General features: G+C 41.8%; 1 protein-coding gene across 6 annotated transcripts in view; it reads right to left on the reverse strand.

Moving 5' to 3' along the window:
- Window positions 1–2,372: 2,372 nt before the first annotated feature.
- The window catches only part of abhd18 (abhydrolase domain containing 18), a 114,660-nt gene continuing 89,626 nt past the window's right edge, over window positions 2,373–27,406 (reverse strand). For 4 of the 6 annotated variants that reach the window (XM_060063475.1, XM_060063474.1, XM_060063473.1 and 1 more), the window contains 6 exons: window positions 23,704–23,793; window positions 14,029–14,130; window positions 13,679–13,899; window positions 13,447–13,577; window positions 4,862–5,024; window positions 2,373–4,679 (listed from right to left, as the gene is read on the reverse strand). In XM_060063475.1, coding sequence (XP_059919458.1) covers window positions 4,625–4,679; window positions 4,862–5,024; window positions 13,447–13,577; window positions 13,679–13,899; window positions 14,029–14,130; window positions 23,704–23,793 — 762 coding nt within the window. In that variant the 3' untranslated portion in view covers window positions 2,373–4,624. Of the gene's footprint in view, window positions 4,680–4,861; window positions 5,025–13,446; window positions 13,578–13,678; window positions 13,900–14,028; window positions 14,131–23,703; window positions 23,794–27,406 lie in introns of those variants that run through there. The other 2 variants (XM_060063476.1, XR_009527828.1) reach the window with 2 other exon arrangements.

A 27,406-nucleotide genomic window follows, 5' to 3' on the forward strand; every position in this document is an offset into this window, starting at 1 on the left:
TTGCGTTCCATCGGCAGCCTATCGATCTTCCCATCCAGTACGCAGTTGAAGTCTCCCCCAACAATTATCATGCCTTTGGCATTGCTTGCAATTATGTTTGCAATATCACAAAAGAAGGAAGAATCACCTTCCGTTGGAGCATGAATATTCACAAATGATACTTCTTTACCGCTTATTGTGACATATCTCCCTAAATTGTCTTGAATCACTTTTTCTGCAGAAAAGACTACGCCTCTGTTGAATAAAATTGCCAACCCTCTCCTTTTACCGTAGGATGTACTGAAGACCTGGCCTACCCACCCTCTTCCAAGTTTTTTGTGTTCAGTTTCTAACAAGTGGGTCTCCTGTAACATAGCTACTCCGCATCCAAGCTGCCTTAGTTGTCCGAGTATTTTTCTCTTTATTGGGTGATTTAGCCCATGAACATTATAGCTTATTAGCTTCAGATTAGTAATTATCTAATATATTGTAGAGTTTGCTTTAAACATCAGTCTTAGATTTTTTGTCATTGTTTGGCCTGCGTATTACCATTACATCTCAGAAAGAAAAAGAAGGTATGCGTTGCTGTGATATTGATCAATATATAAGAAAACATTTGCAAAAAAAAGAACATTTGAACTTTACAAACGAAAAAAGGATACTTCCAACCTAAGTAACCCAGCTGAGCCCCCTGTATCAGATTGAGTGCCAGCTCCTTGTGTGAAGGCGAAGAGATGTGACTAACTCTCTCCTTGGTGAGCCCACAACTTGTGGATGCAACTATAGTGTTGCTCTAAGTCCCCTCAGGGAATACTAACAGTTACAAAAAGTGATTGAAAGTTATAACCCTCTACTCAGCGAGAACCCTCTTGTAGATATAATCTTCAAATAAAAATAAAATACAAAACCAGCCTCATTATGTATTGTAATACATGGCATAAATTAGCTCATTTAAATCGTCACTCCATAAATAATAGAATAATTCCTTGTCAAATCAATAGTGACATAAACTTTCTGTAATTTCTATTTTGATATTCAAACCTTTAGTTGTTTCACACCTGACTACAGTCCCTCTCTTGTGGTGCTGAGGAAAGCGCACAGATCCTCTTCTGTTAGTCCGTGCTGCCCCCTGCTAGCTCCTTTGTTAATAGTTGACCACCGGTCTTCCAGCAGCTCCTTGTTAAGCTTTTCTCTGACATCGGCTCTGACGGCGATCCCCATCTTTTCCAAAGTAGGCGCTGCTTCGGTCAGTGTCCTGAAAGCCTTGACTCCGGCGTCCAAAAATATCTTGATCTGCGCTGGGAAGGGAGACTTGGCTTTGATGTTTTTCTCCCGCAGTTGCTTGATCACGTGCCGCACCTCCTTGCGCTGTCTCTGTATTTCTGGAGAGTAGTCTTGGTCAAAATAGACTGTCCCCCGCATATGTTATCTGCCCTTGTTTCCAAGCTTGCTGCAACACCACATCTTTTGTGCAATAGTCCAAGAATCTGACTATGATAGATCGTGGCGGGGATTGCGCTGCCCTCGGTTTCTCTGCCAGGGACCTGTGTGCTCTCTCTATGCGGATATTTATGTCTTCTGGTAGTTTCAGTGAGTCTGCTAGGAACTCAGTCACGAACCTTATCATCTCGTTCTTTTCTTTTCCCTCCGCAACTCTGTAGATCCGCAGATTTTTGCGCCTCGCCCGATTTCCCAAGTCTAGGCATTTCTCTGTCCACTTAGCTTCTCTGTAACAGGTACCGGACGGCGCATTCCTCTATCTTCAGTTGAGCTAATTCTCTCCTCCATTTCTTTTGAATTCCCCTCGAGCGTTTCAATGCGGGTAGTTAAGTCCTTCATATTTTCTTCCACACTCGCTAACCTCTGTTTAGTATCTTCGGAGGCTTCTTTATGTTCTTTTCACAGCGTACGGAGCTCAGAGAGAATTAGGGATCCTTCTCGATCCGAGTCACCGCCATCTTGGGTGAGTTGATGGAGAAGTTTTTCCGTCTGTCTTTGTTTGTCGCTCCTACCCTTAACTCCACGTTCGCTTGGTTTTTGTTGACTAATTTTGTTAAATTAGTGGTTAAAGCTCTTAAATTTGCGTCTGCCTCTATTTTTTCTGTATATATGGCTGGTTTTCAGAGGGTTTCTCGACGAGCGAGTCAGCTACACAGCCACTGCTCTCATTGCGTCACCGGAAGTCCTTGGTTTTGATTTTTAAAACCACATGACCACCAAACGGTTTGCCGAAAAATCTAATCAATCAAAAAAATTCAAAAATACAAAAAGAAGCCGGCTGGGTGTTCATGTGATCGGCGATAGTGTAGGCCTATTACAGAACAGTTAGTGGCGTTCAGAGTGCAGAATCTAGGTCTACTGTAGACTACTGACAAAAATCACACAACACGACATACACATTACTTATTTTTATTAACAATATTTATTAATTCAGGCTATTTGGCTGCTCCAACTCAAGTCAGCCCAGCCAGGTGATAGTTAAGTTTCGGTTTTCAAAACGTAAGTGTCGGTTTGCGGGGGTGCGGTCGCACCCCCCGCACCCCTACTTCCAACGTCCCTGCCCTTATAGTCTTTGTTCCACAAATTATATAAAATAGTTCACTTTCAGGGAGACTTGGGCCTAACACAGAAGAAGAACACACCAGAATAGGCCTGTTTAGTAAGCAGGATTTGATGCCGCATTCCTACACTTAGAAAATGCAATTCAATGTGGAAGCATTGAAAAATCTAATCTCATTACAAATACATCTCATTACGGGCGCTGCCATCTGTTTGTCGAGTCGTACGGTTACCCTCGCTGAACTCAGTGGACTCTCAGGAGCCCGAGTGGGACAGGTTAAAAGGGGGCGTGCCTCAGTGAAATATCCTGAAAAGTTCTACACACAAAATCTCATTTTAAAGATCCCATGGCATGAAAATTTCACTTTCTGAGGTTTTCTAACATTAGTATGAGTTCCCCTCGCCTACCTATGCTCCACCAGTAGCTAGAAATTTCGTTGGGTGTAAAATGAGCACTAGGCATTCTGCTCCGCCTTTGAAAAAACAAAGCTCAGACGTAGGGCTGGGTAAAAATAGCGATTCATCAGTGCACTGCAATTTATTTGTTCTCGATTCAATTTCGATTAAGATTTTTTTTTAAATCGATTATTTCCATTAAAAAAAAAAAGAAAAAAAAAGCATATTCAGTCATTGTAATCTAGAAGCGAGTATGCCTAAATGTACATGCCCTTTTACATTTGTCCATGTTATCATTATTACTTTTATGCTGCAAGTTTAGCTCAGGAACAATACTATACAATGGTGTATTCCCTTTTTGGTAGTTAAAGCACAATGAAATGGTTAATTCATTTTGAAATGGTTAATTCTAAATAATATTTAGGTATTTTTGTAATCTACACGTTTTATTGAATCGATATCGAAGCAATTGGATCAATATCAAATCGATTTCGAATCTAATCAAGATCTAAAGAATCGAATTTAATTGAATTGTGAGGTATACCTGGCCATACCCACCCCTACTCAAACGCGCCGTTTTGGAATTTTCCCCGTAGATCGTCATAAGGGGAGATGCCACCTCCCCTTTCTCTGCCTTGCCAGCCCAGAGAATTTGGCCCGCCAATGAGATACGACCGTGCGAGCGCCACGTGTGTGTGTGTGTGTGTGTGTGTGTGACTACACACACTGTAACGCAAGTGTTGTACACTTTTTTTATTTGGATAACCGTTCTGCTGTTGGTGTTATGGCGCATAACACGTCGTCTCTGGTATTTCCACAACGAGACTCATAGTGGGGGTTATGTCAGCCATGGTTGAGAAGGAATTGGGGGAAAGGAACTTTGGCTCGGACTCCCTGAAGTACATGAACCACGACATGGGGCTCAAGCGGGAGACATTCGCGGGCAACAATCCCTTTCTCCTCCATGTCGTGGTTCAGTCTACTTCAGATTGATGTGGAAGCGGAAGAACGACGCAGTCGTTTGAGATTCATAATATCGTCTGGAGGCTCACATAGCATTCGGCCATGATAATATATATTATATGATATAGATATCTATGTATAATATGATGAATATGATCTAGAATATTTACAGAACACGGCCAAAGGCTGTGTGCGCCTCGCCATTGCGATACATCCACTGTAAACAGAGCGCATGGTACCGTGGCCGCAAGCTGCTCAGGACCACACCCCCACCCTCCTCTCTCCTCCTTATTTGCATTAAAGCTACAGACACCGAAACGGCACGTTTGGGGAAAAGCTCAATGTGCGACTGGCTCGTAGTGGCTGCAATTCTGCATACCACGGCTGAATTTCAGGTACGTCTTCAAATACTGTTTTTGGGACCCACTAATATCTATATTAAAGCATCCATAAAGTAGCATGCCATGGGACCTTTAATGGAACCACCATGTATTCATTCATCGAATTCCAATTAAGTTAATAATAGTAGGCAAGTTTATTTCAACCAGTTTGAAGCTTAAACTGATATTTCAAACAGTTGTGTGCAGAGATTATGTAAGAAAATCGTGATTGTTGAACTACATAATGTTCCTCAAGGAGTATAGGCAAATGTGTTCAGTTCAGTGTAGTATTTCATCCAAGTCTTTGGTTTGTTCTTGGAAAAAGGTATCCATGGCTGTCCTTGCTATTAATGGTTTGAGTATTTCTGTTGGAATCTGTCAAAGGCATCATAGATGGCTTTTCTGAAAGACAAAGGGAGTTTTTAATTTCATCTTTATTCAAATGTCACCTTCAGAATACAGAACGGTAAATATTCTGCCTTTAAATGTACAGATTGATAATAGAATAATATATTTTGGCTATACTTCCATTTCATTATTATTGTTGTCCACACAGCTGCACAAGTCCCTCCACAGTGGTTTACCTGAAATGGTTCTGTTTGAATAGATACGCGCCGATATGTCCTCCCTTAATGTATCTGACTTCACATCCAGGCCATATCTGCTGTAGACTGAGGACTCCGGTACGAGGTATGTAGGCGTCCTCCTCCGCTTGAACCACAATAATAAGACTGGGATCTACAGGGACTGGAGGGAGAGATTCAAAAGAGGAAGGTTAAAAATCCTTCCCTGTTCTGGGCAATGTCATTGTAGTAGCAAACACTTCAGAAACATTTTACCCTTTATGGGAGAAATTTACTATAACATTTAATATCTGATTATTATCTGTATGTGTGGAGAAACATTGGGGCTACACGGTACGCTGCAGAATGCTACCATTCAAGCTCCCAAGAAAGAAGAATTTTCTGGCAATTGGGATATTCAGATCAAGAGTAATAATTTCCCATTATATCAAATTCCAGTTTTATAAGGATGCATTAATAGCTGTGTTTTTTACCTTTTTATGTAACAAAAATGGTTGAACTTATGAATTAATGAATAGCGCATTTAAGGTACTTATCACATATCATAGGTAGGCTGAAAACAGCTACATCATGCCTTTAATCACTTATGAGAAATTATTAATGGCTGATCTGGAAGTATTTTGAATAAAGTAAGTTCAATAAAATAAATAAATGATAGCAATCTATACAAATGTCCATGTAAAATAATCAGTCGACTATCAACCTAATTACAGTTCTGGATTCTGTGTTGATGGAAATCCAAATGTCTGATCAGATATTCTTCTTTCATTAAAGAAGAGCAAAATAGGAGATACATGCTCTCAAATTGATAAACTTTTGCGACTTGCAAGAACAATGTAAGTCTAACTCTGAGCCTGACTGGTAATGCTAAAAACTTAAGCGGATTGATTGAGTAGAGAACAAAAAAAAAAATAAAAAAAAAATCGAGTGAGCATGATGCTTGATGAAAAAAGAAAAAGAAAATGAAGGCATGTTAGAAAAACATTTTTACGTGTGCGTAGCATCACTTTCAAATTTCATTAAGAAGCCCATCCTGGCAGTAGTGAGATGTATCTACAATTGGTATAGGAAGATTTAATTATTTCGGCTTCGTCATTAAGCTTCTGTGATCAGGAACTAAAAAAGTGTACGTCTTAAAATGCTACTGCTCGACCTTGAAACAGGTAGACTGAATAATGATTTTTAAAGATTAACTACGATTAATTAATTAGAGTGAAGAGAGCAAAATTATCACTTAGTTATTGTTCTGAATTCCCCAATATGTGATGCGTGTTTGATATGTGTCACTGGCCCAACATTAGTGGGATAGAGCCATCAGAAACATCCCCGTTCCATGTTTGCGCACCAACTCACAACTGGGGCTTCCAAGATGGCTGACACTGAAGTCACCTGTGTACCTGTGCAGCTCATTTGAGCTGTTTTACTAAAGATTGGAGTTCAATAGTACTTATTTAAGATAATTTTTTGAAAGGAGAATGCCCGCTAAAAAATCAAAAGAAGAGATGGATGAAATAAAGCAATCTCTGAGCAACATTCCACAAGAGATTGGCAAAATTGCCTCGCAGCAAACACAGATACTCAAGTTGTTTGAACAGATAGACGGCCTCCAAAAGCAACTGGTCACTCTTAAAAACGAGAACCAAGAGAAGGATCGGGAAATAGTAAACCTGAAAGTCAGAATGGATGAATTGGAACAATACTCGCGCATTGATGATGTGATAATCACCGGGTTGAAGACCAGACACCGCTCCTATGCAAACGTCACAGCCTCGGCTGCACCCGGAGGGGATTCCCCGCAGGCCGAGTTGGAGACGCTGGAGACCCAGGTCGTTCAATTCCTCAGTGGCAGGGACCTGCCTATTCAACACCAACACATCGCTGATTGTCACGTTTTCCCCCGCAAACAAACCAACGCGCAGCAGCCTCCGGCGATCATAATACGATTTGTGAGTAGAAAACACAAATCGGAGTTACTGAAGCAAGGACGCAAGCTGAAGGGGACCGGCGTTTACGTTAACGAGCACCTTACGAAAAAAAATGCAGATACTGCAAGAGAAGCCCGCAGACTCAGGAAAGAAAATAAGATCAAGTCTACGTGGACAAGGAATTGTAAAGTCTTCGTTAGACTTAATGGAGCCTCACCGGAGGAAGAAAAGGTGCTTATCATAAGGGAGATCAATGATCTGGAGCAGTATAATGAAACATAAAGGATGGCTTGTCTGTCACTGCAGCTGGCCTACTACTGTGATCACCGTAAGGATCCATTATACGTTATTTAAACATGGACCGTGTCTTCTCCACTGTCTGGCAAAAAGTTATCCTTGTCTCTCAAGATACCCGCCCCACAGGTATGAATCTCTTCCTACTCTATGTCCTCTTCTGTCTCATACCCTTTATGCCGCTTTTCCACTGCATGGTACCAGCTCGACACGACTCGACTCGACTCGACTCAGCTCGCATTTTTTGCGTTTCCACCGCGAAAACATGGTATCTGGTACCTGAAGTGGCTGCTTTTTCTAGTACCGCCTCGCTCTAGGTTCCAAGCGAGCTGAGCCGATGCTAAAAGGTGACGTCGGCAGACGGCCGGCCACTGATTGGCCAGAGAGTGTGACGAAGTCACGAGAGCGACATGGCAACCATGCTGGTAACAGCCATAGCAGCGCCGCAGTCAACATATTCCACTTCTTCAACTTCTTCAACATGCCAGCTAATAATACGAACACGAATACCATCGCATCGATGTCCTCCATTGTTGTTATGTGGGTTCTGTCCATGTGTGGGTTGCGTAGGTGTTGTTTGCGTTGCGTACAAAAATACGTCACGGCCCTTTCGCGCAGCCGACCCCGCCCACGTCCAGGAGGTACTATTTGCGGTGGAAAAGGACCCGTGCTGCTACCGTGTCGAGTCGTGTCGTGTCGAGTCGAGCTACATGTGCGGTGGAAAAGCGGCATTAGACGCCGCAACAGTCTCTCATTCATTCAATCCATTTGAGCTCAATACGGCCAATGATGGAATTTATGAGACTTTCTTTAATCCTGATATGATTTATAATGCCACAAACTCTGCTAAACTGTCGTGTGATTATTTTACTGAATCACAGCTCAATATTATGTTTCATGAGGGGGTCAAAAATGTATTTTCTACTTTTCATTTGAATATCCGCAGTCTGCCTAAAAACTATGATTGTTTGAAACTATATCTATCAACACTGTCACACTCATTTTCAGTTTTAGCTTTTTCTGAAACATGGTTAAATGATGACTTTGTGAGTCTTTATCCTTTGTCGAACTATAATTCGACTCACTCCTGCAGAAACAACAGAACAGGAGGAGGTGTTTCTTTGTTTGTCTCAAATGTTTATAATTTCATCACAAGAAAGGATTTGAGTATTGAGTACGATACGACCCTTGTGGAAACTGTATTTATCGACATTGCATTAGGTAATAAAAAAAACATTATAGTCTGTTGTATTTATAGGCCACCCGATTCAGATATAAATACGTTTAATGACGCATTGTATTCTACTTTAGAAATCATTAACAAGGAAAATAAATTGTGTGCATTATTGGGGGATTTCAATATTAACTTGCTCAAAGAGGACCTAGTATCCACAACAGTCTTTCTGAACACACTTTACTTTACTTTAATTTTTATCCTTTAATTACAAAGCCATCTCGTATTACTAGATCATCAGAATCTTTAATTGACAACATTCTTTTTAATTCTCTGGATTATGAAATCACTTCGGGTTTATTATATCTATCTATATCTATCTAACAGTGCAACCGTTCTGATAGAGACAGCTCCTCCCGACTATAACTTTTTTGATGCATGTAGATCTGGAAAAAGAGGTGGAGGGGTTGCTGCTATATTTAAAAATGTATTTCAGGGGAAACAGATGTTATTTGGTGATTTTCCATCGTTCGAATACCTTAGTGCTGTATTGAAATGCTCCCCCAGAGTTCTCCTATTAATTATTTACAGGCCACCCACATATTCTGCAAATTCTTTCGATGACTTCACAGAATTATTGTCTAGCATCTCCACAGAATTTGACTGTCTAGTTATAACTGGTGACTTCAATTTTCATACTGATGATTTGAATGACAAGTGTGCAAAAAAACTTTTTACCATTTTGGACACATTTGAACTGTCTCAACATGTGAAAGAGGCTACTCATTGTAAGGGGCACACTCTAGACCTGGTTATCACAAAGGGCCTCAATGTTTCTGATCTCTCTGTGACTGATCCTTCCTTGTCTGACCACTTTTGTGTTTTCTTTAACATATCTTTTATTCCCGACATACAGACAAAATCAAACACTGTCAAAAAACGGAATATCAATGAAGATTCTAATGTACTTTTTAAAAAGGCCATCTCCTTGCTACCACCTCTAAACCCATGTTCTGCTGATGATCTTGTAGAAAACTTTCATTTGAAAATTTTGGGATTTGAAAATTTTGCACCTTATAAGGTTAAAACGATTTCTGGAAAGCAAAAGGCACCCTGGAGAAAAGCTGCTTCTGTAACAGCACAGAAAAAAGAATGCAGGAAGGTTGAACGCATCTGGCGTAAAACAAAACTTCATATTCACCATGATATCTATAAAGAGAGCCTCCGTGCCTACAATTTAGACTTAAAAAATGCTAGAGAAACATTTTTCTCCAATATCATTAAAACCAACACTAATAATGCAAAAACCCTATTTGCAACTGTTGACAGACTGACCAACCCCCCAACACAAATTCCACCTGATCTCCATTCCACGCAGAAATGCAATGAGTTTGCAGCTTTTTATACTGATAAAATTGAAGGTATCAGACGCGCCATCAATATCTCCACTTCAAACAAAAATGTTGGACTACCACCCTGTTCAGGCAAAAATAACGTGGCAAGGATGGCATGCTTTAATGTTATAGACTCTCAAAATCTTGTGGAAACTGTGACACAACTAAAGACATCCACCTGTTGCCTTGATACTATACCTACCAACCTCTTTAAGAATGTTTTCGACTGCTATCTTTCAAAACTGCCATCAGGTACGTCTCTTGGGATGAGGTTCTTGGGCTAAATGATGTTGATACAGCTTATCATCTTTTCATAGCCCTTATTAATTCAGCTCTAGAATCATCTTTTCTGATGAGCAGCCATAAGTCTAAAATTAATTCTGCAAAAGGGAGACCTTGGATTACTGAAGATCTGAAGAAACGCTCCCGTAAAAAAAATAAACTCTATAGGAAAGCTATTACAAACTCCATCCCTTCTAACATAGAAACTTATAAGAAATATAAAAACAAATTTATAGCTGATATAAGGAAAGCAAAAAAAAAATATTATGCAGTAAAATTCACCCAAGCATCAAACGATATTAAGTCAACCTGGAACCTCATTAATCATTTGTTGAATCGCAAGAAATCGGCAGCAACTGCACCTGCAGAGATGCGTGGGAAAGAGAGTGTCCTCTCTAACCCTAATGAAATAGCTGATGGCTTTAATACTTTTTTTGTTAATGTTGGCTCGGATCTGGCATCAAGTATCTTGGACACAAATGAGAACCCTTGTAACTTCATTAAGGGTCAATATTCTCCTCTCAATACCTTTGTGCCTCCAACTTCACAGGAAGTCCATAATATCATAATGGAATTAAAGAATTCAGCGCCAGGTCATGATGGCATAAAGAGCATCTTGATCAAAGAAACCATTGATCATTTAATTCAACCGATAACTCGTATTCTTTCTTTATCACTCCAATCTGGAATTATTCCCCTCGATCTAAAAATTGCTAAAGTTATCCCTGTTTTCAAAACAGGTGATACTCATGATTTTGGAAACTATAGACCTATATCAATCCTGCCTTGCATCTCTAAATTATTGGAGAAATTAGTTTATGCAAGAATATCCAAGCACTTAACTGTAAATAAGATCCTATATGCTCACCAGTATGGATTCCGTAAAAAAACATTCAACAGAGCATGCATTACTCGAGCTAACTAACTTAATTTCATCCGCCATGGATACTAGTAAGTTTGCCATTGGGATCTTTTAAGACTTAAGCAAAGCATTCGATACCGTTAACCACAGTATTCTGATTTCTAAATTAAATAGATATGGATTGGACAATATTGCCCTGAACTGGTTTAAAAATTATCTATCTAACAGACAACAATATGTGTCGCTTAATGGCTATTCTTCTACCAAGTCAAGAATCATACATGGGGTGCCACAGGGTTCAATACTGGGCCCTTTATTATTTTTGATTTATATAAACGATTTAGCCATGTCTTGTAAACATCTTTTTCCTGTATTATTTGCTGATGACACTAATCTCATAGCAACTCATAATGACTTTAATTATTTGATTAACTGTGTAAATGATGAATTATTATCAATTGCCAAATGGTTTCAAATGAATAAATTAACACTTAACGTGAAGAAATGTAACTTTGTGATCTTTTGCAACCTAAACAAGTCTTACCCCAAAGAACAAGCTAAAGTTTTCATTAATGGATCAGAAATTATGCAAGTAAAAGCTTCCAAATTTTTGGGAATCTTAGTTGATGAAAGACTTAACTGGTCAAATCATATAGACTTGGTTTGCAAAAGATCCACGAAGATGATGGGCATATTAAGAAAAGTGTGTCCTCTAATTCATCCTTCTGCTCATTTAACGTTATATTATAGCTTTTTGTTTCCTTATTTGAACTACTGTAATCTGGTCTGGGCGGCTTCATATCCCAACCATCTCAAAAAATTATGTATCATTCAGAAGCGATTCTTAAGATTCATCTCACATTCAAACAGATATGCTCCATCAGCACCACTTTTCATAAATGATTCTATTTGGCCAATTCACAAATTAAATATCTATCAGATATGTTTATTCATTCACAAGTTTATTTACAGAAACCAAGATCTCCCTGAAAGCTTTCAGTCTTTGTTTACTCACTCATTTAACGTACATTCACATCGCACTAGACACAGCAATAATAACAACCTATCTTTACCCTTCTCCCGCACATCACATCATCAATTTACTATGTCGTATAGAGGCCCTGCATTATGGAATGTACTACCTCCCTTATTAAGATCCTTATCATCCTACTCATTCTTCAAAAAGCAGCTTAAAAAACATCTTATCTTTTCATGAATCATCTTATTAATGAATTTTGATTATTTTTGATTTATTTATGTACTTTGTCTCATTATTTTCTAAAGTTTATTTGTTAGCCTTATAAATATTATTTGTTTGTGATTGTTGACAGGGGTGGAACTCTTGTACAAGCCCACTGGGCTTCGTTCCCTCCTTGCACCATTATTGTAATGTGTGCTAAATAAATAAACTAAACTAAAAGAACCACCCCATATTAAGCTCTAGTCATAGGCCCCCAAACTAGTATGTTGGTTAAGGCGTTTGGTTCAGACAGCAGCATATCACGGCCAGAAATTAAGAGCACTTTTTTTTTTACGCAGCCTTCATCAATGAATAGGGTTCTTTCTCTAAGCAGTGGAGATTGAAAGAAAAAAAATTACATCCAAATGTGGATTTAAAAATAAAAAGGCTAGTCCTTCAATAAAAGTGTATCTGAGGCCCCGTCCACACGGAGCCGAAACGGGCGAAAACGATCCGGTTTCGTTTTATGCGATTCAGGAATATCTCTGTAAAGATGGAGTCATTGCGAAACCGCATCGAGCTGTGGAAACGCTGTAGTAAATATTCAAGGCGCTGGTTCTCCACAGAAAAAAGTGGAGCGCATCAAGCCTGCGCACATACAGCCTGTGCGCTGTATACAAACATTCAGTCATGGGGAGATTCAACCTTTTAAATTGAGCAAAAATACTTTTTGATGTACAGTTAGTAATTAAATTGATCATGGGGCTTTATTTAAAGCTACAAAAAAATACAAATAAAATAATCAATAAAAAATTTAACGCAATGACAACCGGCTAATGACTTCATCGTTTGCGTTTCAGGCGTCCACACGAATTCTAACATGAAACCGCATAGGTCCGGATAGATTTGAAACCACCTCCGAGGGTGGTTTCAGAAATGTGCGGTTTTGGGCACCGGATTCGCCGGCTCAGTCCGGATGGTCAGCCGAAACGCACAAGACATATGCGGTTTCACCAAAAAATCGAAAACACTAGATTTAGTTAAGTTCAATAGCACCCAATCTATTTGTTCACAGCAATATCCAAACATCATTATCTGAAATTCACAAAATGGTAGCAATACTTATGCATGTCGGCCGCGTGTTCTACCTGTTGTTGATTTTTTTTTTAAGATAAAATGTAATAAATAAAAAATAAAATAAAAAAAGTGACTGAAAAAAAAAAAATAATCAATAAACAACTCACTGACCTCAAATACAAAATAACTATGCATTGATAGGTCTGCATTATGGGGTCTGTAGCCAATACAAGGTAGGGATACAATGGCCATGGTTGGTTCCACCACTTTAGGAAAACTAACCACGCAAGCAGAGAAATTAACTGAGCAAGGAGGAAAACACTTTGCAATGAAAAATTTGCAAAAAAAAAAAAAATCCTTAACATCCACTAGTTTGTGTGGAAAAATAAATACTTACGTGGAAAGTTAGCCATGTGTGTACATTCATCCATTACTCCCTTCATGAAACGAAGAGACTCCCATTGTGAGAATGGCTGATAGTTAGTTGCAGAGTCCTTGCTGTCAGTCGGTACAGCATCATTAGCTGGCCTATGAAAAGGAAGCATGAGCCAACAACATCAGAGTATTTAATGTCATTAAATGTTAAATCAACATTTACTTATTTATTTTTACATTTGCAATTCCAATACCTTGGAAGAGTGTCAAAGCAATGTCTCCTATTGTTTGAGACATTTTTTTCTAGTGCATCTTCAGAACTGTTTCCATCCGATTCCCCACTTATCCCCACTCTATATCTGGGATAACGGATTGTTTCTTCTCCATCTCCACTGAAAGACACCAGATGGTCTAGTGAACTCAAACTGTCCTGGGAGATATTTACTAGATCCTGGGCCCATTTAAAAGAATCCACCTAATAGAAACACATATAACATTAACTATTCTTTTTGTTGATCTCATTTGTCCACGAGGAATTTACTTTCTCAATAATGTATTAAGTATTTTTTTTATTTTCATTTGAGATATAAAAGGTACAACTTACCCCACAGTATTCAAGAAACTTACTAATTTCCTCTTCATAAACTGAGTTAATTGCATACTGCCTGTCCAGTTCTCGCCAATTCACAGCTTTACTCAAAACACCCTGAAACCATAGAGAATAGAAGAGTTTAATTTAAAATGTTCTATTGTAAACAGTTTGAGACAAAGTAGTACAAATGTATATAATTACTTAGAGATCAGTTTGGTTTATAGTATTACGTGAAGGTGAGACACTGTAGCCTGCATAGCAACACAAAAACATTCAATCTCTTGTAGCCTACAGTATGTTTTCGTCACCGGGGATACTAGAGAAGTATGGAAATAACTGGACTCATTTATCACATAATCGTATTTGCACAAAACTCGTGGTCAATTCAATTTTATCTCGAGTTATAGCACCCCTGGTGATCAATGTGGTACCAAACTTTTTGGGGACCTCATAATCCTGTTTTACATAGGTGCATTTCATACATGTAAAAAAATAAAAGAATAATATAATAATAAAAAATAAAAATATGCTTTATATATTAAGGTAAAAGTAATAGCGTATTGAACTTATATAAGCCCCATTTTTTTAGATAATAACTGAAAATTAGGATGAATAATATTAAAGGTTGGGTACGGAATTCGCTTTTTTGGCCATTTTTGCAAAATTACTTTAAATCCTTATCATAACCCGCTTACAGCCACTGAGTTAGAAGTACTGACATGAAAATTAAACAAGTCAATCATCTGTGGAACGGGCAGGGCTCGAAAAACTCCAGCCAATCATTTGGATTGCCACCTCGTTGCATTGGACAGTAAGTACGTCAATCAAACGGTCGTACTGCACTCCCCCTCCCCCCGCGCGCGACCCCTTCGTGCAGTACTCGTGACCCAGAGCTCGTGACCCAGAGCAAGCTCCTGTTTGTTGTTATCCTGCGGTAGGTAGCTACTGGAACTAGTTAATCCACATTTGGACCTAGCAGTAGAAGACAATTTCCATGGCAGACAAGACGCCACCATCCCCACCACCACCACCACCGCCAGCAAAGAGAAGGAAAACTCTTTTTCAGAGAGTAATTGATAATAAAAACGCTGAAAGAGAAAAACTGAAATCAAGAATAATCCTAGGCGCTGCTTTCAAACGTCTGCGGCAACTGAAGGACGAGAAGGGTCTAAAAACCGATGCTTATGTGGCGGTTGACCTAGTTTCAGAGTTTATACCGTTTATACTCGGTAATACCGGTGTTGAGACGAGTGTATTACTCGGTGTGAACATTTCCACACCGCGGCAACCCTAGTGAAAACCAGGACTTCCAATACAATTATATGAAACAAACATACATTTTCTAAAAATAGTAATTATTTAATGTTTAATGTTTATAACATCTGGTGCAACCATAGCCGCGAGAACGTATTCTCAGCAGGGGGTGCTGGAAAAAAATAACTCAGCCTGCACTATACTCGCAACTCGTTACATTGATAAAAAAGATATATAGCAGCGCAGCTCAATTACACCAGTGAATGCGCGCACAGTTGAAAATCGATCGTTGTGTTCACTTCCTTCACACCATGGTTCACATCCAGCTGCTCACAGAACAAGTTTAGCGCACCACCGCTACCCTCACACTTTTTCATCTAACCTTTTTTCAGCACTAGGTCAGACTCGCTTTGCCACGGGCCGAAACAGTGCGGAGCGACCACAGCCAGAGCGAACACAGCGGGGCAGAGGAGTGTCAGGAATAGTCTTTGGTGTACACATCAGTACGGCCTATTTGCACTACTGTTTAGTGGCAATGCAGTGTTTTATTCTATGCCTTTTTATTTTCGTATATTATTTCAATGAATACAATTTATTTATTCATAAAAACAAGATCTGGTCTTCAAATCTTTTTTCCAAATATAGGTCGTCTTACAATGGGGTTTGTGTTTATATTCGGACCAATACGGTACAGCGGGCGCTCACAGGAACGTTAAGCATTTCCTGGTGCATAATGTGACGCTTCAGAACCTAAAATCCCGTTTCTCCCTGTTGACACGACAACACGTAACCGGCGTTTTCAGAAATCTCCACTTTGGCTGGAGTTTTTAGAAATGATCGTTTTCTGTGATAAGACAGGGCCTCGGACAGGGGGTGTTGCAGCACCCCCAGCACCCCTACTTCCCGCGGTACTGGGTGCAACTTACAGCCGAATGTGCCATGTTGTTAAACGAAAACCTACGCTAGCCTGGCTCGCTCTCGCGCATCTCTGTTCGCGCTCGTGCATGATTGCGAGTCCAGGTACTTGGAATGGGTGGAGTCAGATTCAGCGTTGAAGGAGAGGGGGTAGGACCATTTGAGTTGTGTATTTTCAAAATCTGCTGGCGTTTCGCAAATCGCATACCCAACCTTTAAGTAGGACTGCTCCCACAAGGTGTTGACAGCCAGTTCAGTCATCACTCCTACACGCAGCTGTTCCTCTATCTGTTTACCAATGCTGTGGTCCTCATGAGACTGAGGGCCAGACCAGAGGGAATGAAACATGCCTCCGAGTGCTCCGTTGTTAACCGACTGCGGGTGGGGCTCAGCACATGTTTCATGTGTGAGAACACCTGCTCACAGAGATATTTTGACCCGAAGACTGACAGCAGCGCCAGTGCAATGCCCCGGAGACAGCTGAATTTCTCAGGTGCAGATGCCCAGCAAGTGAGGATGTAGGCTCTGTGATCTTGAACTGTTGTGGCTTTCCGACTGTATTCTGAGCTCTGCAAACCCACAGTGTTGAGCTCTTCTGCTCAATCAGCTGCATTTTCATGTCCTCTGTATCCATCCAGTCGATCAGAGTAGCATCCAAATCATGCCCATCAAAGCTGTTGGGCTTCATCAAAACAGAGAACATTGGTCCGTACCTTTTAAAATCCACAAATCGCTTTGTGAACTCCGCCTCCAGCACACGCATGTACGTGGTTATTTCAGCGGGGCTGATGTTGCAAAAGGAGGACAGCTCTCTCAGGTGTCGGAAGTAGTGGACCGTGGAGGTGGAAATGTCATCTGAGAATACTGCCAGCTTACCGACAAAAGCCGTCCATGTCTCAAACATGTCCAAAACAGTTTGTCCTGCTCCTTGAAGTCTGAGATTGAGCACGTTCAGATGTCCCGTAATGTCTGCCAGAAACATAAGTTTCACAATCCACTTCTCGTTCTCCAGTTCTGGATACTTTTGGCCCAGCCAGAAAGGCCTTGATAGCATCAAAGCAGCTGAAGAATCGCTCCAGAACATTTCCGCAACTCAGCCATCTCACTGCTGAGTGGAGAGGCTGATCTGTGTATGCGCTGTCCAGCTCCTCGAGCAGGGACTGAAACTGCCGATGCGTCAGAGCAGATCACTTCACTATGAAGTTAATAATCGTTGTCACCGTGGCCATAACTTCATTGAGATCGGAATTTGACATTTTTGCACGCAGATTTTCCTGATGATATTAGATATTTTCCATGATGCAGTGGAGTTTCATGATGGGGTGACAGACTTTTTTTTCTATCAGTTTGACAGCTCCATTGTGTCTCCCAACCATAGCGGGGGCGCCGTCTGTGGTCACTGCAAACACTTTTCTGATGTTAATCCCTTGTTCTTCAAAATGTTCAATTAATGCCTTGGCTACGTCCTCACCTATAGTAGTGTCAGGCATTGGCTTGAAGCAGCATAGTACCTCTCTGACAGTTGAATCACAGTACCTTGCCATGACTGCGGGTCGGGATGTCATTCACATCCACGCTTTCATCAAGCGCAATGCTAAATACCGCAGCACCTTTTAATCCAGCTGTTTGCTGAGCTCTGACATGTTCAGCCATTTCATCAATACATCTGAACACTTCTAGCTGACGTGGGAATGTCCTTTATTCGTGACTTGATCGTTTATTTATTTGGCATGCTTCAAAAAGAGCATCGGAGCAACTGAGAAAAGCCTGCTTAATACATTTGCCATCCGTAAATGGCTTCCCATGCTTTGCAATGCAATGCGCAATGCGATAGCTTGCTTCTGTCCCGTGATCTTTAGCAGTGGTAAAAACCTTGAAGGAGCTAGCTTGTTTTTCATATCTGGACACAGCACGTTTAATTGACTCTACTTTGTCTGCTTGGTCTTTGAAGGTCTTCTCGTGCTCACTAGCGGCGCCAGGATTTTGATTGTGGGTGGGCCTCCAGAAAACTGGATTGGCCAGTTCAAATAAGCCCAAAGAAAAAAAACGGGTTCCCCTTTATCTCCGTTTCAGCGCTTCTCTGCGGCTCTGAGGACAGCGACTCACAGTAGCCTACCTGTGTGGCTCTTGTGTCGCTGTCCTCAGCTCAGTGCTGAAGCGGACAAAGACATACACCTTGGCAGTAAGCCTAACTTCATTTATCTCTTTTGAATGTTCAATATACAAAAAGACTGAAACGGAATTATATCTTTGGAGGGTCTATTTCTCTCTCCATTTATTTACCCAGCACGGCGCGCAGGGAACTTTCCAAAATTATTTAACTGTTTCTTATAAATTCAGAATGACAGAAGAATTGTATGGACACGAAATAACGGCAGCATTGAATCTTTCACAGCTGCTTAACACAAACAGCAGGAAAACTATCAAAAATTATTTCTCCTATAGCTTATTTCTTGAAGGGTAATTCCGGTGTAAAATGGATTTGGGATATGTTTTGTATGATAACGAGATAAAACGTTCGTTTTGGAGCACAAAAACCGCATGTAAACGATGGAGGCACTGGTTATGGTAAAAACTAAATCGCTATTTTAAACCAATTAAAAGGCTAAAAGTAGCCCGACACTTCTTTGCTATTATAATAAGGGTCTTAACATATAAAACGAGGCATTGAGAACTCTGTAAGTGTACAGATTGTTTATTAAACAGGACATTTTATACACACACTTCCATCAGTAGATCACCCGTCGACGCTATTTTGTTTTTGAGACTCGATAGGTAGATTGACGAACACAGAGCTTGCGTGTTGCTGACGGATGTCAAAATCTCTGTGTTCGTAAGTGGTTTTAAATAGCGATTTAGTTTTTACCATAACCATCGTTCTAAGTTTATAGCGTTTAGATAGAATCCAAATGTTCATGTTGGGGAAAATATCACGGGGGCATGCGTCGAGCACTTCTACGAGTGTTTCTTTTTTCTCGTTCATGGTCTTGTTGGCCTTTGCCTTTCTTTTAAGCTGCTGCACAAACACAGTGTGCTCTGCGTCTTCCACCGGAATGGAAAAGTGCGCGCAGGCGGGCCGGATGAGAGCCTTGTCACCAAAGGTGTCTGACCGTGGCAAGCAGGCAGCAGTGGCAGGAGTTCTGCTCCTCGCAGCATTTCTTGCTGAATTTCAATGAAAACAAACAGCTTTGCTTTGCCTTGCGTTTCATATTAGCCAATAGCTAGCTACCGTCTGCGTCTGTCTCCTTGAGCTTGCTTGAAAAGCTTGCGCGCCAACGTCATTCATTTCATTGGATCACTTGCAGTCCACACATGGGGTAGAGGCCGCTGATTGGCTGAGAAGCTTTTACTCAAAGCTTTTCTCAGGCTGCTTATTGGATGAACAGCTAGAATGAAAATCACTCACTACTATAGGCCTGGGTCAAAATGGGTGGGCCCGGACCTAAAATGGGTGGACCCAGATGGTAGCGCTGCGGGTGCTCGTGCTTCGCCTCAAAATGACGTTTAACACTTGACGTTCTGCACACAACATTCTCACAGCATAAAGTGCACACAGCACGGTCCTTCACAAATACATAACCAAACTCTTGTGTCCAGCAGCACTGGAATGGCCTAGTTTTAGCCCCAGCGGGCGTTGCCATTATTCACAATATCATGCTCTGTCATTCATTCATATGTCTGTACGAAGACAGCGGACAGGGCGCTTGGTCACATCACACAATTTGATCTGAAATTCTCGCGCCTTGCCGCCTGTAACCTGACCAATGGCCACACTCCAACATCCAATCCATGCAGTGGTGTCCTCCGGGTCCTAGTGCCGGCAGTCAAACGCCGGCTTTTATTTTGCCACCCGCGGTCTGGTGGATTTGTTCAGAAGACAGACGAAAAAGTTCGCAGAAGATCATCAATACAATTCTTTCATTCCTGTCAAAAAAACTGGAATGTGCCGTTGCTAACCAACTGTCCTATCTCTCATCTAACAACATCCTTGACCCTCACCAGTCAGGTTTCAAGAAGGCACACTCCACTGAGACGGCTCTCCACGCGGTGACTGAGTCCCTCCGTGCTGCCAGAGCCTCGTCCCTCGGTCCCGGTTCTCATTCTCCTCAACCTGTCCGCAGCATTTGACACAGTGAACCACCAGATCCTCCTTGCCACTCTTGCCGAACTTGGCATCGATGAATCTGCTCTTTCCTGGTTCACATCCTACCTGACGAACCGCACCTATCAAGTGACATGGAATGGCACCTTGTCCAAACCTTGCACGCTTGAAACTGGTGTCCCTCAAGGCTCTGTACTGGGGCCTCTTCTGTTCTCCCTCTATACCAGATCTCTGGGCTCGGTAATTGCATCACACGGCTTTTCCTATCACTGCAATGCTGACGACACGCTATTTCTCTCTTTCCCCTCATCTGATAAAGCACTGATTGCAACACGCATATCGGAATGTCTGGCGGACGTCAGCACCTGGACAACTGCCCATCCCCTGAGGCTTAACCTCAACAAAACCGAGCTCCTCCTAATCCCAGGGAAAGATTGCCCACACATGCACTAACTGGTCACCGTTGAGAACATCACTGTATCTCCTTCTCCAACTGCCAGAAACCTCGGTGTGGTATTGGACAATCAGTTATGCTGCACCGCAAACATCACTGCGGTGGCCCGATCCTGCAGATTTGCACTTTACAACATCCGCAGAATCCGGCCCTTCCTCACAAGGGAAGCAGCTCAGCTTCTAGTCCAATCACTGGTCATCTCCCGCCTCGACTACTGCAATTCACTCCTGGCTGGACTTCCTGCCCCTGCGATTAAACCTTAGCAGCGCATCCAGAATGCGGCAGCGCGCCTCGTGTTCAACCTACCGAAGTTCTCCCATGTGACCCCCCTCTTCCGGGACCTCCATTGGCTCCCTGTAGTAGCTTGCATCAATTTAAGACGATTGTACTGGCATACAAGGCAGCCGATGGGACTGCCCCTGCCTACCTCCAAGCATTGCTAAAGCCACACACCCCAGCTCGTATGGAAGAAATTAACCCTACATTTTATGTTAAACAATGATTATTATTAGGCCTACATATCATAGATACTTTGATGGTGGAAGGTAGCTGATCACCTTTCCACTATAAGTTAGGTGTTATGTGGTGCCAGTGAGTGGGTTAACTATTCTTATCTGATGTACTTTCTGAAGAACGTGCTGATATGCACACCTGTACATCATCTATCTGTTTACATATAGGTTAATTATGGAGTTAGAATCATGCCAAAACCCCGCACACACGCAAAACGTGTTTTGCTCACGCATAACGATTCACACGCTCACAAAACGTGTTTTACTCATGCACACAATGATTCACACACACGCTCAGTGTGGTTTGCAAATGCAAAACATCATTCACAAACTAATGCATTTTGCTTCAGAAACAAATACAGTATGTTTTACACATAGTAGAAAAAAAATCCTTCAAGTACACAAAACAATTCTACAAGTACGGAACACTGAAAGCTGCGCGTGGATCGAAGGCATTTGCACACGGATCAGCAAGGCGGAAAATTAGTGCCAATAGTCACATGACAAACAAATGTCCTGTGATTCACACTACACAACAGCAGGTGGCGCTGTTGAGTCCGTTTAAGGCCGCCAGGACGATCTTTTTTTTCTTTTTCTTTATTTGATGCCGGCCAACCGTGTGTGGATTCTATGGAAAGCCAAGAAGGCCACTAACTGGCCCTAGAATGGCGCGGTAAAAGTGCTAAGGAACAACACCACCTGTTGTTTTACAAATTTTCCGCCTTGCTGATCCGTGCGCAAATGCCTTCCGATCCACACGCAGCTTTCAGTGTTCCGTACATGTAGAATTGTTTTGTGTACTTGAAGGATTTTTTTTTGTACTTTCTGTAAAACATACTGTATTTCTTTCTGAAGCAAAATGCATTAGTTTGTGAATGATGTTTTGCATTTGCAAACCACACTGAGCGTGTGTGTGAATCATTGTGCGTGAGTAAAACACGTTTGGTGTGTGCGGGGTTTTGGCATGATTCTGACTCCATAGTTAATGTATGTTCAAAAGGTACAGTTATGACCTAGAAAACGTAAGAATATGCTGACATTCACACATGAACATCATCTATCTGTTTGCATAGAGGTTAATGTATGTTCAAAGATACAGTTATGACCTAAAAAAAACCATGTTATGTAAATCAATATTTTATGTAAAGTCTAACTTTGTATTATGTAATGATTGGGTATATAAGGAGCAGGACAAGAATCATTCTGGAGTGTCTTTTCAAACCTCACTCGGCTTTGTTGTTGCTTGCTTACGGGTAGCAATAAAGTCTCTGTCAATACTTGATCCGGCGTCTCCGATTCCTCATGTTTTTAGTTAGTTGGAGTGATAGATAATTCGTTTATAGATTCTACTACACTCGATCCCTCCGCTGAACTACCTCAGCTGGACGTCTGGTACCGCCATCGCTAAGAGCTAGCAAAGGCCGTTCAGCAAAGTCACAACTTTTCTCGGTTTTGGGACCTCAGTGGTGGAACGAGCTCCCTGCCGCTCTCAGGACCGCAGAGTCGCTCACTATCTTCCGAAAAAGACTCAAGACTCACCTGTTCAGAGTCCACCTCGACTCTGCATAGCCACCCTTCCCCTTCTGGCCACAATTGTACACTGTATTGTGTTGTGTTGTATGGTATTGTATTATAGTACTTAACTGTGTAGCAACTGCAGTAGCTGCTATCATTGCTGTAACACAGGGAATTGGTTAGCCTAGCGATTGTTGTACTTGCACTTGGTTCTATGAACATCCTTTCTGTACCAACAGCGATATACTGATGTACTTCTTATGACAAATGTACTTATTGTAAGTCGCTTTGGATAAAAGCGTCTGCTAAATGCCCTAAATGTAAATGTAGATAACAATCAACAAGTTGTTGACAATCAATTTGGGAAAGCATCCAGCATTTAATTTAACAGTCCCTGAAGTTATTTAAGCTGTCAGGATCATTAGGTTTTAGAGGGCTATAACTGGGCATCATCTGCATAGCAGTGACACTACTAGTTGACTCCTACAGGATGGGGGGGGGGCTGCATGAGTTTTACCTGGGCATTGGTTGGCTACTAGAAGGAAAATCCTTTAAGTTATACAATGTATAATTTAAAGGATTATACAGTGGGTGACTGTATTCCTAATTTCAAAACCATTTAAGATTATCAAAGAAAGTTAAATGCATGCGTCATACCATGCCACTTGCATAGGTGATTTTTTTGGAACTCGCAAGCGACTGAGAACAGGCCGCTGTGCCTGACAATTCTGCCCAACGATGAAGAGAAAATTCATCAAATTTTTATCCTGAAATATGCATCCCTAATTTATGTAGAATAATAAAATATATCTCTTCGTTATTTTTAATTCGTTTTATTATTAAGCAACAACAAACAATTTTGTCCTAAACATTAAAAACAAGATTGAAAGAAAAAAACAAAGATCTAGAGCCACACAGTAGCCTGAAATCATTACCGTGGTGAAGACACTCGATGCAGTCGACCAGGAGAGACAAGGAATCAGAGGAATGGGTTTGGGCCAGTTAGTCACAGACAGAGACGCCATCTGAAACAAACACACAATGGGCCCTATTTTAACAGTCTGAAACGCAGGTGAGAAGCGCCAAGTGCAAGTAGCTTTGTGGGCGGTTCTATGGCGATGTTGCTAGTTTACCGGCGAAAAAAATGCCTCTTGCGGCTGAAATGAATTATGCTCCTAATGTGCTTTAGTGACTCACTGCAAATATTAACCACCTCCACTGATCGTGGCAAAGATCACATTCTTTTTGTTTTTTTGCCATGAGCGCATTTGAATCTGACGAGTTGATATTTTGACAGTGCGTCTGCAGTCTCCGATGAGACAGATGCACATGAATTCCAAATTTAAAATGGTTCAGTTTATGGCCAAATAATGTGGCCTAATTCACGCATGGAATGGTTTTCCATTCCTCAAATAAAGTCCTCAAATAAATTTCGGCAAAGAAAAACTTAACACACATATGATATGCAGTAACTGTGGTTCTATTTAATGATATACGCAATACATTATAAACATTGTTTCTTATCAGTATTGTATACATTATCGTTATTCACTTGTGTTCCTAATATGCATGTTTCCCCCCCGTTAATATACATTGCCATGGACTGTATTATGCGTTACGTGTTTAGTTTGCGTGTGTTTAAACAGATGGACGCACACACGTGCGCCCGCATTGATTAATTATTGTACACATACACACACGTGCGCCCGCATTCATTCATTCTTTTTAACACTCACTCGCGGTAAAACAATGTTTTCTCACGATCAAATACTCATCAATCCTAAAAGTTATGGGCATGTACACGATGTCTGTGTCAAGAAAATATGTGTTTGCTGTACGGTGTTGGCAGATGCATTGATTTAAAAGTACAACTTATTACCGCTGTATCAGCTGTTCTTTCCCAAATAATTAACCAAGAATGTGTGGCTAGGTAGATTAGAGAAGCAAAGTGTATTGTTACGTATTTTAAGAATCTAAGCTACCCACACATGGACCCAATGAAGCAGGACCAAACATATAAGCCGTAAATACTATACATAGCCACAAGGGGAGCAAGACCTTATTGGAGGCTGCTCCAGCTACAGATAGTAGCGCCTTTTAAATATATGAAGAAGCCGAAGCCATTACGGCACCCCGGCCACGCCCACTAGGCCACGCCCACTTGACGGTCTCTACCTGAGGACCGATGGCCCATAGTAGCCATAGTTTTTCAGCGACACCCGCGAAGGGTCACGGGCCTATGCCCGTGGCCCATAGAAGGCTAGAGATTTTCAGCGACACCCGCGGACAGCCACGGGCCTCTGCCCGTGGCTGAAAGTAGCCAGAGTTATTATCTCTCACACGTGTTAGATTCAATTCCCTCCGTATAGCTTCACTTACCATGCCGAAACATGCCGACGACTTTATAATAAATGAAGTGAGTTAAAGCAACCCGGGATTGGACAACTTTCTTCGAGAATATGCAATAGATGGTGACCTCCGACGTTTGGAAGAAAGTCCCGAGAATCCCGGCGGGCGCGACGCTAAAGGTGCGAACACGCAGCGTAACGCGCGTAACGCAGCGAAAATGTTGCTTGACCATTTTGTGTCAAAAATGGTCAGATACGCGCGTACGCATACGCGCGTAGATGAGACCGTCCAAAACTCCCCCCCCCCCCCCCCCCGCCAGCCTGTGGCTGCGCTGGATTAAGGAGTCCGAGGAAGGAAACCCAAACGCCGCCGTGTTTGGATGGATGATAGAGCTTGGATCGGGTTAGATTAAATAATCTCGGATATAAATAACAATAATCGGGTTAAATAACTTCACATGGTGTGTCTGGTGTGTTTCCAGCATTCGTAGTGTTGATCAGCAGAGAAATAGTCCGCCAAGACGTTGAGGTTGCTTAGCAATCAGAGACTCTGTCCATGCAAGTGAACGGAGCGTTCACTCTTCGTCATAACTATCAAACCAAACATCCTTCACATTCACCGAGCGAACATTATGAGAGTAAAATGCACATTTCTCGCTAGAAATGTTTCCATAAACGCATTTAATGGCGTAACTATGTTACTATTTCCACTCAGAATAAAGAAAGTTGCCGGCCGTGGCTGCCATGGACATGGCTGCTCTGGAGTCCGAGGTAGGAAACCCAAACGTCGCCGTGTTTGGGTGATAGAGTTTAGATCGGGTTAGATTAAATAATCTCGGATATAAATAACAATAATCGGGTTAAATAACTTCACATGGTGTGTCTGGTGTGTTTCCAGCATTCGTAGTGTTGATCAGCAGATATATAGTCCGCCAAGACGTTGAGGTTGCTTAGTAACCAGAGACTCTGTCCATGCAAGTGAACGGAGCGTTCCCTCTTCGTCATAACTATCAAACCAAACATCCTTCACATTCACCGAGCGAACATTATGAAAGTAAAATGCACATTTCTCGCTAAAAATGTTTCCATAAAAGCATTTAATGGCGTAACTATGTTACTATTTCCACACAGAATAAAGAAAGATGTCGGCCGTATGCTTCTGTCCAAGCTCACTACTCTCTGCCAGTGACGTCGGGTCAAGCTCAACGCTGATTGGCTATTGCGGCGCGTATGAGTGTAAAAAGTTCAATTTTTTGAACTCCTCGCGTACATGTACGCGCGTATATGTGCGCGCGTATATGTGCGCGCGTACATGTACGCGCGTACATGTACGCGCGCACATATACGCGCGCACATATACGCGCGTACATGTGCGCGCGTACATGTACGCGCGTATATGTACGCGCGTATATGTGCGCGCGTATATATACGCGCGTATATGTACGCGCCTCATACGCCCCTACAGCGAGTAAAATGTTGCTTGGTACGCATGATACGCGTGTACGCACCTCATACGCGCGTACACCAATGCTTCCCTATGGAAAAATTGCCGATTTTATACGCGTGGTACGCAGGTGACGCGTTTGGTGTGGCCGTACCTTAAAACAACTTCAACAGGCCCGCACGTCTGAGGTAAGTAGAACTCTTTGTCTTAAAGATTTAATCTGAAATAGGATTGGTTATAAGAACATTTAGGTGTAAATTTGTTTTAGCCACCGTCCGGTTGTGCTGCATAACAACACGCGGTTGCAAGAACACTGAAGGCCCAACCTCCCCCTTTCTTCACACTTGAGTTGTTTTTAGTACTCGTCGTTAACGATCATTCTTGGTACTGGTTGAGAGGTGAAGCCCTCCACTATCGGTCTCTGTATAGATCGGGCCAAAATATATGTTAACGAGAGTTATCTTTCACTTCTCCGCTGAGGCCGGCTGCTCCGCTGTTCCTAAGCAGTAGCATCATAGCGGACGTTCGGAGTGTATACTATCTTATCTGCCGATCCGCTAAATGCCACCCTAGACTGCATGCTTCATTTTACATTGAAGTCTGTTGGTATTTTGTTATTAAAGACGATGAATTATTAAAGGTAAAAGACCCTCCAGGCCCCCTACACACATGTAACCCCCCCCCCACCCTTTGTCCCAGTCTTCCAGGTCCGGTAGTCAGACCCCCCCCCCCCCCCCCCCCATCCCTTTGTCCCAAATCCGGTCGTCAGATCCCCCCCTCCCCACCCTTTGTCCCTGCAAACATTCTCTTCCCCTACCCTTCCTTATTCATTTTGCTTAAAGAAGA

This window comes from Gadus macrocephalus, chromosome 10 (genome assembly GCF_031168955.1).
Source record: "Gadus macrocephalus chromosome 10, ASM3116895v1".
In the NCBI taxonomy this organism is placed as follows: domain Eukaryota; kingdom Metazoa; phylum Chordata; class Actinopteri; order Gadiformes; family Gadidae; genus Gadus; species Gadus macrocephalus.